Source organism: Grampus griseus, assembly GCF_964374135.1.
Source record: "Grampus griseus genome assembly, chromosome: 12".
Taxonomy (NCBI): domain Eukaryota; kingdom Metazoa; phylum Chordata; class Mammalia; order Artiodactyla; family Delphinidae; genus Grampus; species Grampus griseus.
The window spans coordinates 62,608,567-62,622,248 of record NC_139006.1 but is presented as its reverse complement, the minus strand read 5'-3'; the positions used below and the strand labels follow the sequence as shown (position 1 = coordinate 62,622,248).

Here is a 13,682-nt window from a genome sequence, read left to right as displayed (position 1 = left end):
GGGAATATAAAAGATAAATTCATTGTTCATTTTCTTTGATACTGTATAGTTTCAGTAAAGGTTAAGGTAAAGTGTAAAGGAGCAAAGAAATGTGATTAAAATAGATGTGTTCTTGGCAAAAGAAGAAAGGTGGCTTGAAACTATCTAGGAGACTTGAACACAGATATAGGGAAAGAGGAAGAAATCAGTGGAAAGGAAAAGAGAGATGTTGAGATCAAGAGGATTGATGGGTTCAGAGACAGGCAGAGAAAGGATTAACAGGACAGGTGCTTAGAAACTAAACTCAGTATTTCATGCATGGTGCTTCTTATGGGTTGTAAGCTCCTTGGTGGAAGGGCTGTACTGTATTCTATAAATCTTTATTCCCCGGAAGATCCTAGCGCACATTGGCCTTCACTTAATGTCTGTTGAACAATGTTAAACTCTACTGAGGTGGAAATCAAGGTCTAAGGAGAATAAGCCAAGATCAAGAAAAAGCCAAGCTAAAGTTAATGGTGGAAAGCCAGAATTAGAACCTACTCTAGATACTGTTCATTCTTTTACTCATTAAACCAATGAGAGGCCCACAGTTTTCCAAGCATTTGTCAGTCATTATAGTCTAGCGGGTTTAAAAACACTTTTAAGAAAAAAAGTTAAACGATAATTATTTATATAATAATCACACAAAGACCTACGTAATTACCATGGAAAAATATCAGGAAGGAAATATTCGGATCCTATGAGCAGTCAGAGAGGGATCTGAATTAAAATGGGGGCATGTGGGTTTAGGGAAGGTCTTTCTGAGGAAGTGACACTTAAACTGAGAGCTGAAGGATGAACAGGAATTAGGCGAAGAGGTGTAGTGGTAAACTATTCTTGGCCCAGGGATCAACATTAGGTGTCTTAAATGGATTCCATCCACCTCTTCAAGGAAATTTGAACCCTGGATTTGGTCCAGCGAATTTTTTGACCAGCTTAACTCAGCATCTTCTCATCCTTTGTCAGCAAGTCAGGAGTGCCGTGAAACTTCCTTCCATCTTCTCTTCCTCTGACATTTCATTTTTCCCAGCTATCTTATTTCCCTGATCCCTCGACTTTCTATCAGGGTCCTTCTGGGCGCTCTCCTATTTCACTTCTCCAACTTCCCTCCCCCAACCCTTTCAACTCTGCAGTCCTTGACATTCAGTCGCCCTTCAAAGTAAGAAAGAACCAGCCAGGTTAGTACTGAGGATATTATCAACCCAAAAAGGTCTCACCAACCTTGCCCCATTAGATCAGAACAATAGCTTATCCAACACCCATATTTAGGTTGTTTCGCCACAACTACTCCGGGGGATGCCTTTATTTGTGGGTGCTCCCTCCGTCCACAGCCACCGTGGGGAAGGGCACTGTAAATGTTCCCGTCACGAGTCCCGGCCATTTCTTCTTCCTCTCCGTCCCTCCCACAGCCCAGGCCCTCCTCCAGTCCCGCGGGTAACGCTGCAGTCGCGAGGGCGCTTCAGGGACTGGGGCTGGGCCTCCGCGCCGGGGCGAGGAGGCACCCGCGGGCTGAGGGCTGCACGGCGACAAGGCCGAGTGCCGGAAGGCGTGCGGGAGGTGGACAGGCAGCGGGAGGGGGCGGGGACTCAGGCGAGGCCAGAGCCGCAGGCCTGGTGGGCTGGCGGAAGACGCGGGCGGAAAGCGGCTGGCCGAGAGGGCGGGGCGCCTGGAGGGCGGGGCCGCGCTCGCCGGGGGCGGAGCTCCGGCGGTGGTCACGTGACGGGCCCGGAGGCAGCGGCGGCGGCGGCGGCCGCGGCGTCTTTAGCGGCTCCCAGTGCAGGATGGTGCTGGAGGCGGCGGCGGCGGCCGTGGTGGCGGCGGTGTCGTTGGCGGCAGCGGGAGGGGGTGCTGTGGCGGCAGCGGCGGCGGCGCCCGCGGGTGGTATAAAATGGCGGATTTCGAGGAGTTGAGGGTAAGCGGGGGCGTGGGAGTGGAGAGCGGAGGCCGCGGGGGAGGGGAGGGGAGGGGAGGCGAGGCGAGGCGGGGAAGCCGCAGCGTCGCCGGCCGCCACCTTCTTGTTTCGCGGGGACCGGTTGGCGGAGCTCCGAGCCCCGGCCCGCGTCCCAACGGGCGCCCGGGCGGGCGGGGGAGGGGAGCGAGGCGGCGGAGGAAGCCCGTGCCACCCGGTGGTGGCGGGCCTGGGGACCAGGTGAGCCGGTCGGTGGGTCCGCACACCTGGCGCGGGGCGCCGGGGCCGCTCTCGGGAGGGGCTCGTGGGGACCCAACTTACCCGTTTATTTTAAGAGGTGAGGTGGGAAGCAGGATTTGCTTTTCCACCTTCGCGAGGGGTGTACGTGTCTGGCGATTCCTAAGTCTACGGGCTACTCACTTGGTGGGAAGCTGTCTTCTGAAACGTGAAGTTGCTTTTAGGAATTCTCTCTCTTCTGTGGGTGATGCTACCTCTTAGTCAGATCTGTCTCGAGAAAGGCCCCTTCCCCCCACCAGTGCTTCCTCAACATCTTGGGGAGAAGCGTGGTCTTTTGGGAACCCTGCCTTCAATGATCGGCCTTAAACCTTGGTATTTTCTTAGTGCCATGGTAAGAACTCCGCAAAGTCCGTGTTGTCATGAGGTTTGTGAACTCGTTTTGCACTTGAAAATTTTTTCTCCCTAGCCTTTCGAACAAGATCACAACTTTATTTTTGTTTACCTTTGTATAGTAGAGGTTTGAAATGCGCTGTGTTGGGGTTAGACGGAAAAGATATTTTTCCCGTGGGTGATAACCTTCAAAGCCCTCAACTGAGACATAATTGTGATAAACGAGCCAGATTTTTTTATGGATCGCTGAATTACTGGCGGCATAAATGGGATACTTAAGATCGGAAACCCTGATTTTAAAAAAAAAGTCTTTCAAAAAAGGGATGAAGAGGAACTTGAAATTAAGTTAACTGCAGTCAGTTTGCACAACCATGGACGTGTTGTTAGCATTACTGTTTCCGAATAAGAAGGAAAAGAAATCTGGTAAAAGATTCAGTTTGTATGTTTATTATTGTTTTTTGGAGAGGGATGGGATGCGGGGGAAGCATGTTGTTTGGTTACCTGGCTGGTTTGGTGAACATCAGCAAAAGAACGTATTCATTGTTCTGATATAAAGGTAAATTGCTTCAGTTCGAATAATGCCTGCCATTTTCTCTCTTGCTGTTTCAAAAATTATTTAATTCCCGGTAAAGAGAAAAGTATATTCATGCATTTTATGCCCTATGCTAGTTTACACAGAGAACCGTGATAGTAGGTAAAGGGTGTTCATATTGGTAAGTGTAAGGGTGTTAGTGTCAGAGCCTCAGCTGTAGGGGTTATAACACCTGTAGAGCTTTTGAAACAACCAGGCCTGAGCCTCACCTGTGTAAGTTCATGCATTAGGTTTAGGATGGGTTGAGAATACTGAAGTTTGTAGTTATTTATATCTGCAGTATTGTCTTGGGTTTTGTGTAGTAACGGATTATATAACTTTATCTCTTCTAAGATTTTTTTGTTGATGAAAAGTTTTCCAGGGCTTGTGTTAGACTTTTCTGTCGTTTGTCAAAGCTTAATAAAAAGTGAAGAATTTATTTATTGGTATAGGGCAGAAAGGGCAGTCAGTGCTTAGGTTGGAGTGGAATCAGGAACTGGAAAGTAGTTGGAAACCAAGATTTTCTCTTTGTCTCCCCTTCTTCCCCCTTCCCTCCCCACTCCCTCCATCCTCTGTCTCCATCCCATACCCCTCTCTCTTCCCTCCCATTTTGTTTTGTGGGTCAGCTTCATCATCTTTTTCTGTAAATCAGCTGTCTTTTCTTCTCCCTGCACTTGCTGGAAGATAGCTCCTCTGCCATAGTTCACGTTAGGAGACTTAACTGGGGAGAGTTTTCAGAGGAGGGAAGGGTATGGGCTGTGCAAATGCTGAAAGAGTTATCCACCCCAGTTTTTGCCTTACCTGCTCAGTAGCATCCTCTACACTTAAAGATATGCTGTAGCTCTCCCCACTCCCCATTGCAAATCGTGACGATGATGATGATGGCAGATATCCATTATAAGAAAGTGCTTATTATATTCCCGGCCCTGGTTTAAGCACTTTACATACATACTTATTTAGTTCTCACAGCAATTCTGTGAAAAATTGAGGCACAGAGAGGTTGAATAACCTGACCTAGATCACACAGCTAATACTGGAAGACCTGGGATTTTTAACCTCGGAGGTCTAGCTTTAGAGTGAATGCTCCTTAGGGTCTAAGCTCTACTGCTCTGTTCAGTTTCCTTTGGGTCCACGTGGTGCTCCTAGCTACCATCCTGCACTTTATGAACTAAACTGAATGATAAACAATACCCTGCTTATATGATATATAATATTGTAGGGAAAACTGGACAACTGAAGAAAAATCTAATTAGAAAGGAGGAAAAGGGGAAGAAACATCGAGGGTTTTCTAAATGGTCTCTGCTACAGAATATATTCTGAAGTAAATTGAAGGACCAGGAAAAATCACGGGCATTGGTTTGTTGGCTAACTTCTTGGCAGTAGAAGAAATGGCCAGCCGACCTGAATGCCAGGTTTGGCTGCTGATAATGCCGCTGAGAGGATTTCCTTTATCTTTGTCCGTTATCATTCAGGGCCACTTCCTAGGAGCCCGTATAACCAGAGCAGGTCACTGCTGGCTAGTGCCGGCGTCTCCTGTACTGGAGGTCTGGAATTTTGGGAAAGGTCATCTTCACTGTGCTTCAGTGACTCCTGTGCCTTTGCTTTGCTTGGGGGAGGGGAGTTATTTGACGAGGCAACTCCTGACAGAGGAGTTGCCTGACAATTTCAGTGTTTTGAGACTTCCCTGTGGGCCAGTACCAGAGATCTTGTCCAGTCACAGCAGAATATGGCATCCCTACCCTTTGCTGCTTTCAGTTTAAGTGACCAGTAGAATACCAGCACACCTCTCTTCATTTCTTCTGGGAGAGAGGATCGGTGAGGGTCCACTTCTGTCCTGATTATCTATAGCCAGAAGATAAGAGTCACATCATACAAACCTGACTCACAAGATCATCCTGATGGGTTGAGGGAAAGGAAGGGGTAAGTTCTCTGTGAAGGGCAATTGTGGGCTGTGTATAGTCAAAGATGAGTATAATAGTGCATCAGGTATTAGAAGCTTTCAAGGCGCTAGAGAAGAAATTATTCAGTTCAGTGGTGGCTTGTTTAAAACATTTATGTTGTTAGGAGTTTGTGAATTAACTAATTATTGAATTAACCTGGGACAAGCTCATGCAGTCTGGTGGCCTAGGCCTCTGTCACTGTTGCCCTGCTTTCTTCCTCCAAAATATTCTCCAGCAATGCCAAGCACAGTGGTGGAAGAGAGGCAGAGTAGTTGGAGTCTGAAGTCCCTCACCTCTTCTTCAACCAGAGCAGCTTTCTACCCTTGTCTCCTCCAGTTGCATAATTTCAATACTCCTTCTGGTGCAGTCCTTAAAAAGGTCCCTGCTACAATTTAACCTGGTTAATCCACTCTTCCTTCTTCTCTCCAGTGTGGGAGTGGAGGGGGGATCTACTGTACTAACTTTTTTTTTTTAAGGCTCTCTCTCCTGTACTCCTCATCCTCTTTCTCTTGTGCATTGAGAGTTTATTATCTCTCTGCGTGTCAGAGAATGAGAGTCAATGTGTGTGCAGGAATCTAGTGGAAGAGCCAGTGATAGTAACTTTCTTAATAGATACCGGTAAGCCAGACACGGAAGATCTAATAAGAGGGTTAAATAATTCTATAACAGAAGATTTTCTGCCTAGAAGGCTTGAGGGTTTGGTTCCTTACTTGCCATCTTCGGGTGCTGTTGGGATACACAGGGAGAATGGGAAGTTAATGGGGAAGAGGAGTGTTGAGGTTAGAGGTCCTCATCCCTCCAAGCTGCCAACTATTGGGCAAAGAAATAGACTAATACATATGATAGATGTTAACAGAATTCACCATGTAATTCAAAGCTGTTATTAGTGGATACAACTAAATTTCCAGGAGGACTTCATTTAAGATCATGTCTATGAAAGCACATTCAAAACCAAATATTTAATTTAAAATGAAATAGATAATTTTTTATAGTCAGTAAACCAAGATATTCTTAGCTGTGGTAGACATTTTTGTGTTTGTTTGCTCCTTAGGTCTGCACCCTCCCTCTGGTAAACGTGAATATCTTTTCTGATAAAGGTGGCATTTTTCTAACAAATTCTCCAAATGTTTCTCTTCTCTCAGCATTTTTGCCTTTGTTTTTCTGGATTGGATCTTAGCTAGTCTATTTAAAAAAATTTTTTTTTGAGATATAATTCTCATACCATAAAATTCAGCTTTTTAAAGTGTGCAATTCAGTGGTTTTGGTCTATTCACAAAGTTATACAACCATCACCACTATTGAATTTCAGAACATTTTCATCACCCCAAAAGAAACCCATGCTCATTAGCAGTCACTCCCTATGCCCTCTTTCCCCCAGCTCTCAGCATCTGCTACTTTGTCTCTATGGATTTGCCTATTCTGGACATTTCATAGAAATAAAATCTTACATGTGGCCTTTTGTGTCTGGTTTCTCTCATTTAACATAATCTTTTCAGATTAATTCTTGTAGATGTATCAGTACTCCATTCTTTTTTATGGCCGAATAATATTCCATTGTATGGAATATACCACATTTTGTTTATCCATTTATGAATTTATGTACATTTGGGTGATTTCCACTTTTTGACTGGTGTGAACATTTATCTACAAGTGTATAAGTATTGTGTGGACATATGTTTTCGATTGTCTTGGATATATAACTAGGAGTGGAATTGCTGGGTCATGTGGTAACTCTGTTTAAGTCTTTGAGGAACTGCCCAACTCTTTTCCAACTGCTACACCATTTTTCATTCCCACCAGTAGTGTATAAGGGTTCTGCTTTCTCCACATCCTTGTCCACGTGGGTGTGAAGTGGTATCTCACTGCGGTTTTGGTGTGCATTTTCCTGATGACTAACTATGTTGGGCATCTTTTCATATGCTTATTGGCCATTTGTATATCTTCTTTGGAGAAATATCTATTCAGACCTTTTGCCCATTTTTTTAATTGGGTTGTTTGCTTTTTTATTACTGTGTATGTTCTTTATATATTCCAGTTACAAGTTCTTAGATATATGGTTTCAAATATTTTCTTCCTTTTTATGGACTATCTTTTCACTTTTTTGATCGTGTACTTAGAAGCACAAATGTTTTTAATTCTATCTGTTTTTTCTTTTGTTGCTTATGCCTTTGATGTCAAATCTAAGAAACCATTGCCTTATCCAGTGTCAAAGATTTATTCGTGTTTTCATCTAAGAGCTTATATTTATAGTTTTAACTTTTACATTTAGATTGTTTATCCATTTTGAGGTAATTTTTGTTTATGGTGTGAAGTAGAGGTACAGCTTCCTTTGCATGTGGATATCCAGTTTTCACAGAACTATTTGTTGAAAAGACAGTTCTTTCCCCATTGACTTGTCTTGACAGCTAGTCTGTTTTTATTCAGGAATCTGAATTTAAGAAATTCACAGTTGAATTGAAGTTGAAGTAAAAGTGATGTGGAATCAATTGGTATCATAGTCCAAACTATCCTCTGACTTCATTTTGAACCCACTAGTAACATGGTCATTTCCCTAGACTTTTTGGAAAAATGGTGTGAAACGAATAAGATTTTGTTTTTGTGACTTTGCAGAGAACAATATAAACTTAACAGACATTCGGAGTTCTCCATTTGGTTATTCATACAAGTCAGTAAAAAAGCAGATCTAGATTATGCCACAGAAGGTATGTTTTTTTGTTTGTTCTTTGGGTTTTTTTTTTTTGGGGGTTTTTTTTTTGATATTAGCATTGGAGATGCATGGTTTTCAACTGTATGACCTTAGACAAATTATTTGACCTTTTTCTCCCAATCTGGGAATGGCTTTAATAATATATTTAAAATTTCTTATTCTTTTCTTCATCTTTTTCTTTCTTTCATTCTTTTTTTCTTTGAATGAAAATGCAGAAAAATCCAGAAAGAAAAGTAAAAGTTCTTTCTTAAATCTTTATATAACTGCCTTTAGTGGGGATTTTTTTCCCTTAGTTTTTCTTTTTTCTTTTTTTTTTAGGTTAATTCCAAAATTCAAAAATAAAGCATGTCTTTCTATATATTGATTTTTCTTTCAACTCTATAAACAGTATCTGTTGCTTGACTCCCTAGTAGATAAGAAATTTAGGTCATTTCATTTTCCACCTGCCCTAGCACTTTGATTTCTACCAGTTACATTTTTGTTCCTAATTCTGCTGTTGATTATTTTAATCTTTTTGTAACAGTTAAATTTCTCTTTCTTGACCTATCAGTTTTAGACACTATCTCTTTAGTTCCCAGTCTTAAAGAGGATTTAGCACCCATCTTTTTCCCTTTGTTTCTCCCAGCCTCCACCTTTCTTCCCCATTCTAGCCTTAATTTTCTATTGATACTACGTTGTCAAGATTTATAGCATTTATATTGTGGTTTATAACTCTTCTAAACTTCTCTGTGCTTCTACAGGAAGATTCTAGAAATTGAATACTAATAACCAGCCTTTGTAATATGTGTGCTGATATAAGTATTAGTTACTATAGAGCCAAGTAGTGTGGAGCTGTTGAGGAACTTCTGTGTTGTTAAACCTCGGCTCCTTAAAGGAGAAATATAATAAAGCCCTGCATGATTGTGGAGAGCTCATGGAAATCACTTTTAAACTTTAATATTGGGTTCACCAAAAGGTTCTTTCCTTTTTTTCCATAAGATGGCTCTGGTAGCACTTAGTTATCTTTAACTTCATTCGAAACAATTTTGTTAGCTTGTATATGACAGCTGTCATATCAGCGTGCATTTAAAAAAAGACTCATCAAAATTGGTGAATTTTTGTGTAGCCATTTTAATATTGAAGATGGAAGAAAAAAAGCAACATTTTCGCCATATTATGCTTTATTATTTCAAGAAAGGTAAAAACGCAACTGAAACAAAAAAAGATTTGTGCAGTGTACGGAGGAGGTGCTGTGACTGATCGGACATGTCAAAAGTGGTTTGCGAAGTTTCATGCTGGAGATTTCTCACTGGACAATGCTTCACGGTCGGGTAGACCAGTTGAAGTTGATAGAGATCAAATCGGGACATTAATAGAGAACAGTCAATATTATACCATGCGAGAGATAACCGACATACTTAAAATATCCAAATCAAGCACTGAAAATCATTTGCACCAGCTTGATTATGTTAATCACTTGGATGTTTGTGTTCCACATAAGTTAAGTGACAAAAACCTTCTTGACCGTATTTCTGCATGCAGTTCTCCACTTAAACGTAATGAAAACGTTCCGTTTTTAAAACAAATTGTGACGGGCAATGAGAAGTGGATACTGTACAATAATGTGGAATGGAAGAGATTGTGGGGCAAGGGAGATGAACCACCACCAACCACACCAAAGGCCGGTCTTCATCCAGAGAAGGTGATGTGTATACGGTGAGATTGGAAGGGAGTCCTCTATTATGAGCTCCTTCTGGAAAACCAAATGATTAATTCCAACAAGTACTGCTCCCAGTTAGACCAACTGAAAGCAGCACTCCACCAAAAGCATCCAGAATCAGTCCACAGAAAACGCATAATCTTCCATCAGGATAACCCAAGACCGCGTGTTTCTTTGATGACCAGGCAAAAAAACTGTTAACAGCATGGCTGGGAAGTTCTGATTCATCCGCCGTATTCACCAGACATTGCACCTTCCGATTTCCATTTATTTAGGTCTTTACAAAATTCTCTTAACGGAAAAAATTTCAATTCCCTGGAAGACTGTAAAAGGCATCTGGAACAGTTCTTTGCTTAAAAAGATAAAAAGTTTTGGGAAGATGGAATTATGAAGTTGCCTGAAGAATGGCAGAAGGTAGTGGAACAAAAGGGTGAATACGTTGTTTAATAAAGTGCTTGGTGAGACTTCCCTGGTAACACAGTGGTTAAGAATCTGCCTGCCAAGGCAGGGGACATGGGTTCGAGCCCTGGTCTGGGATGATCCCACATGCCACAGAACAGCTAAGCCCCGTGCGCCACAACTGCTGAGCCTGAGCTCTAAAGCCTGTGAGCCACAACTGCTGAGCCCTGGTGCCACATCTACTGAAGCCCGCGTGCCTAGAGCCCACGCACTGCAACTAAGAGTAGCCCCCCCCCGCCCCCGCCGCAACTGGAGGAAGCCGGCGTGTGGCAACGAAGACCCAACGCAGGCAAAAATAAATAAATAATTTATTTAAAAAAAAAATAAAGTGCTGGTGAAAATGAAAAATGTGTCTTATTTTTACTTAAAACCTGAAGGCAGTTTTTGGCAACCCAGTACAATGTGTTTTCATCTTGTAGCCATTGAACTTTTCTTGAAGATGGGCTTTCTGGAGCTCTCAACCTTTTTTTGTAATTCGGGCAACTTGCTTTCTGGATCTTGCTATACATCTGTCATCCTGAGATTACATTGCACTCCTGGGTTAGGTGTGTTATTTGGATCTCATGTCTTTCTCTTTTTTTTTTTTTTTTTTTGTCTTTCTCTTTTTTAGACTTCTTTTTGATTTTACTGGAATGTCATCTTGAGTAGTTTTTTTTTTTTAAATTTTATTGAAGTATAGTTGATTTACAAGGTTGTGTTAACTTCTGCTATACAGCAAAGTGACTCAGTTACACGTATATATTCTTTTTCATGTTCTTTTCCATTCTGGTTTGTCACAGGATATTGAGTATAGTTCCCTGAGTTATGCAGTAGGACCTTGTTTATCCATCCTATATATACTAGTTGGTATCTGCTAATCCCAAACTCCCAGTCTTTTCCTCCCCCTACACCCCTCTTGAGTAGTTGTTTTAGAAAGGACATGCTGGTGATAGACTTTCTAATTTCTTGAATGTTTGAAAATGGCTTGCATTTGTTCCTGATTGAAAGTTTAGATACAGAATTATAAATTGGTAATACAGTTTTTCCTTTTGAATGTTGAAAGCTTTGCTTTGGGAATTTAAAACACTCAATATTGCTGATAGAGATCCATTGTAAATCTGATTGTTATCTTTTGTGGTAACCTTGTTTACAGTCTTTATGGTGATCTTATCTTTGGTGTTGTGAAATGTGTCTAGTTGTGGGCCTTTTTCATTCCTTCTGGTGGGACCTTTTCGGATGTAAGCCTCTTCAGGTCTGGGAAATTATCTTCTATTTTTTTGTTGATTTTTGTCCTATTTTCTCTGAGACTCTTGACGGGTGAATATCGGATTTCCAAGATTTACATTTTATTTGTTTACATTCTGGAATGTTTCCTTGACTTAGAACTCTTCCATAGAATTTATTTTAGTAATTATGTTTTTGATTTATAAGAGTTTTATCCTCTTTTCTTTATTTCTTCCCTTTTTTTAAAAATAGCAACCTGTCCTTGAACTCTCTTAGGATACTAATTCCTTCAAAAAGTTCTCTTGAAAAAAAAAGTTCTCTTGAGTCATTTCTCAGAATTCGTAATGGTTAATAGTGGTTTATGTATTTGGGTATATCATGCTAATTTGAAAATTTTAAATATTTAAATTATTTAATAGGTACAAAAGGTTGTTTATAACAGGCAAGATGTAGGTAAATAAACATGCATGTGCTCACCACCCAAGTTAAGAAATAGTTCATTAGATCAGCAGGGTGCCCTTCCCTGATCACATCCACATTACATAGATATATAAAATTATATATATATAAATCACACATTTTATATATACAAATTTTTTGTTTTTGTGTGTTTTTAAATTTTATACAAATTGAATAAAAGCTGTATGTATTTGGGGTGTTTTGGTTTATCATTGTTTTTGAGTTTCCATTGTATAAATACCAATTTATCCATTCTAATTGGAAATTTGTGTAGTTTCCTTTTTTTTCCTTATCTACACTTCTGAAATCCAAAAGGCTCTGAAATGCAAAATAAACTTTGTGAACAAACTTAATCTGCATTGATATGGTGTTATTTGTAGTCTTTATTGATCTCATTTAATGTGAATATTTAATACAGTATGTTTCACTGTAGAAACTCTAGGAGTAGCATTGCATTGCTGGGACTTAAGGATATTCGCATCTTCAACAGTACTGGATAATGCCAGATTATTTTCCAAAGAGGATTGTATCAGTATTTGCTCCCTCCAGGAATACAGAGGTTTCCTTAGCTTTCTTGCTAATACTTACTTTTATCAGGCTTTAAAAGTTTTTGCCAGTGAGTATGAAATATCACCTTTTAGTTTTCAATTTTTTCCTTTTACTAATGAGTTTGAGCATCTTTTACTGTGCTGATTAACCTGTTCTTACCCCTTCTGGGATTCTATTCATTTCTTTTGCCCATGTTTGTACTAGGTTTTTAAAAAAAAAATTTATTTCTTACTGATTTTGTTATACAATTGGATCTATCTATACTTTCTGGACTCTAGTCTCTTAGTGTAACCGCACCATCACATTGTTTTAATTACTGTAACTTTGTACAGCTTCTGTAAAAACAAACTTCTATTGTTATAGGGCATACATATGTATAGAAAGAAAGTACACAGATCATGAGAGTACAGCTAAATGAATTTTCTCAATATAACCATATGCAGGTCAGGAAATAGAACATTACTGGCACCCTAGAGAGTTCCCTTGAGTCCTCTCCCAGTGACTAACCTCTTCCTTCTTAAAGATACCTACTGGCCAGACTTTAACATCTTAGACTAGTTTTGCCTATTTTTTGAACCTTATATAAATGGAACTATATTACGTGTATATTTTTTGTGTCTCACCTCTTCCTCTCAATTTTGTTTGCGAGATTCATCCTTATTGTTGTATGTAATTGTAGTTTTTTGTTCATTCCCTTCCAATAGCAAAATAATAGAGTTCTAGTTTTTCCTTGTCCTTTCTCATCCACCCTTTTAATTTTAGACATTTTGGTGGATGTTTAGTGGTCTTAATTTGAATTCCCCTAATGAGAAATGATGTTAAGCCCCTTTTAATATACTTACTGGCCATTTGGATGTCTTTTGTGAGGTGGTTTGCCAAGTCTTTTGTCCATTTTTATATTTGGTCTTTTTCATACTGATTTGTAGGAGTTTATTATATATCCCAGATACCAGGACTTGCAGGTTATATTTTGCAAATATCTTCTGGTTTTCCCAGCCCTATAAGTCTATTCAAAGTTCTGCTGGATTTCTTAACTTATCAATTGCCCTTTTTCCATTGGCAGTTATCTCCAGGGGAAAAGAGGCATCAAATATTAGACTCCATTTTCTAGGCTTCCCTTCTTTCCATGGTCTTGGCCTCCCAGGTTCTTGCTGCCTTTTGTAGTGCTTCTTGTCTTCAAACAGATGTTTTTTATATTATGTTCAATTTTTAAAGTTTTCATAGGGAGGGTTGGTGTGAAACCGTCTAGTCAGTCATTGAGGGACACAGAAGTAGGCCAGGTCCTCCTGCCTTGTACTTCTTCAAGGAATTTCTTGCTGGTTTGCTCCTCCATAAAATTTTAGTATCGTTTTTTAAAGTTATATAGATACACACATGCAACCTGTAGGGATTTTGATGGGAAATGCATTGAATTTGTAAACCAGTTTGAAGGGAACTACTAGCATTTTGTTATTAAGTTTCTTAACCATGAACATTGTAGTATCCATTTATCTAGGTCTTTTACAGTCTCTTTCAATAAAGTTTTATAATTTTCTTCAGAT

General features: G+C 40.3%; 1 protein-coding gene across 5 annotated transcripts in view; it reads left to right on the top strand.

The window, feature by feature from the left end:
• Positions 1–1,778: 1,778 nt before the first annotated feature.
• PIAS2 (protein inhibitor of activated STAT 2) overlaps positions 1,779–13,682 on the top strand; it is a 92,530-nt gene continuing 80,626 nt past the window's right edge. For all 5 annotated transcript variants that reach the window (XR_014297532.1, XR_014297533.1, XM_082667463.1 and 2 more), the window contains exon 1: positions 1,779–1,930. Coding sequence is in view for 3 of the 5 variants with exons in the window: in XM_082667463.1 (XP_082523589.1) it covers positions 1,907–1,930 (24 nt within the window). In the remaining 2 variants the exon portion in view is untranslated. The remainder of the gene's footprint in view (positions 1,931–13,682) is intronic.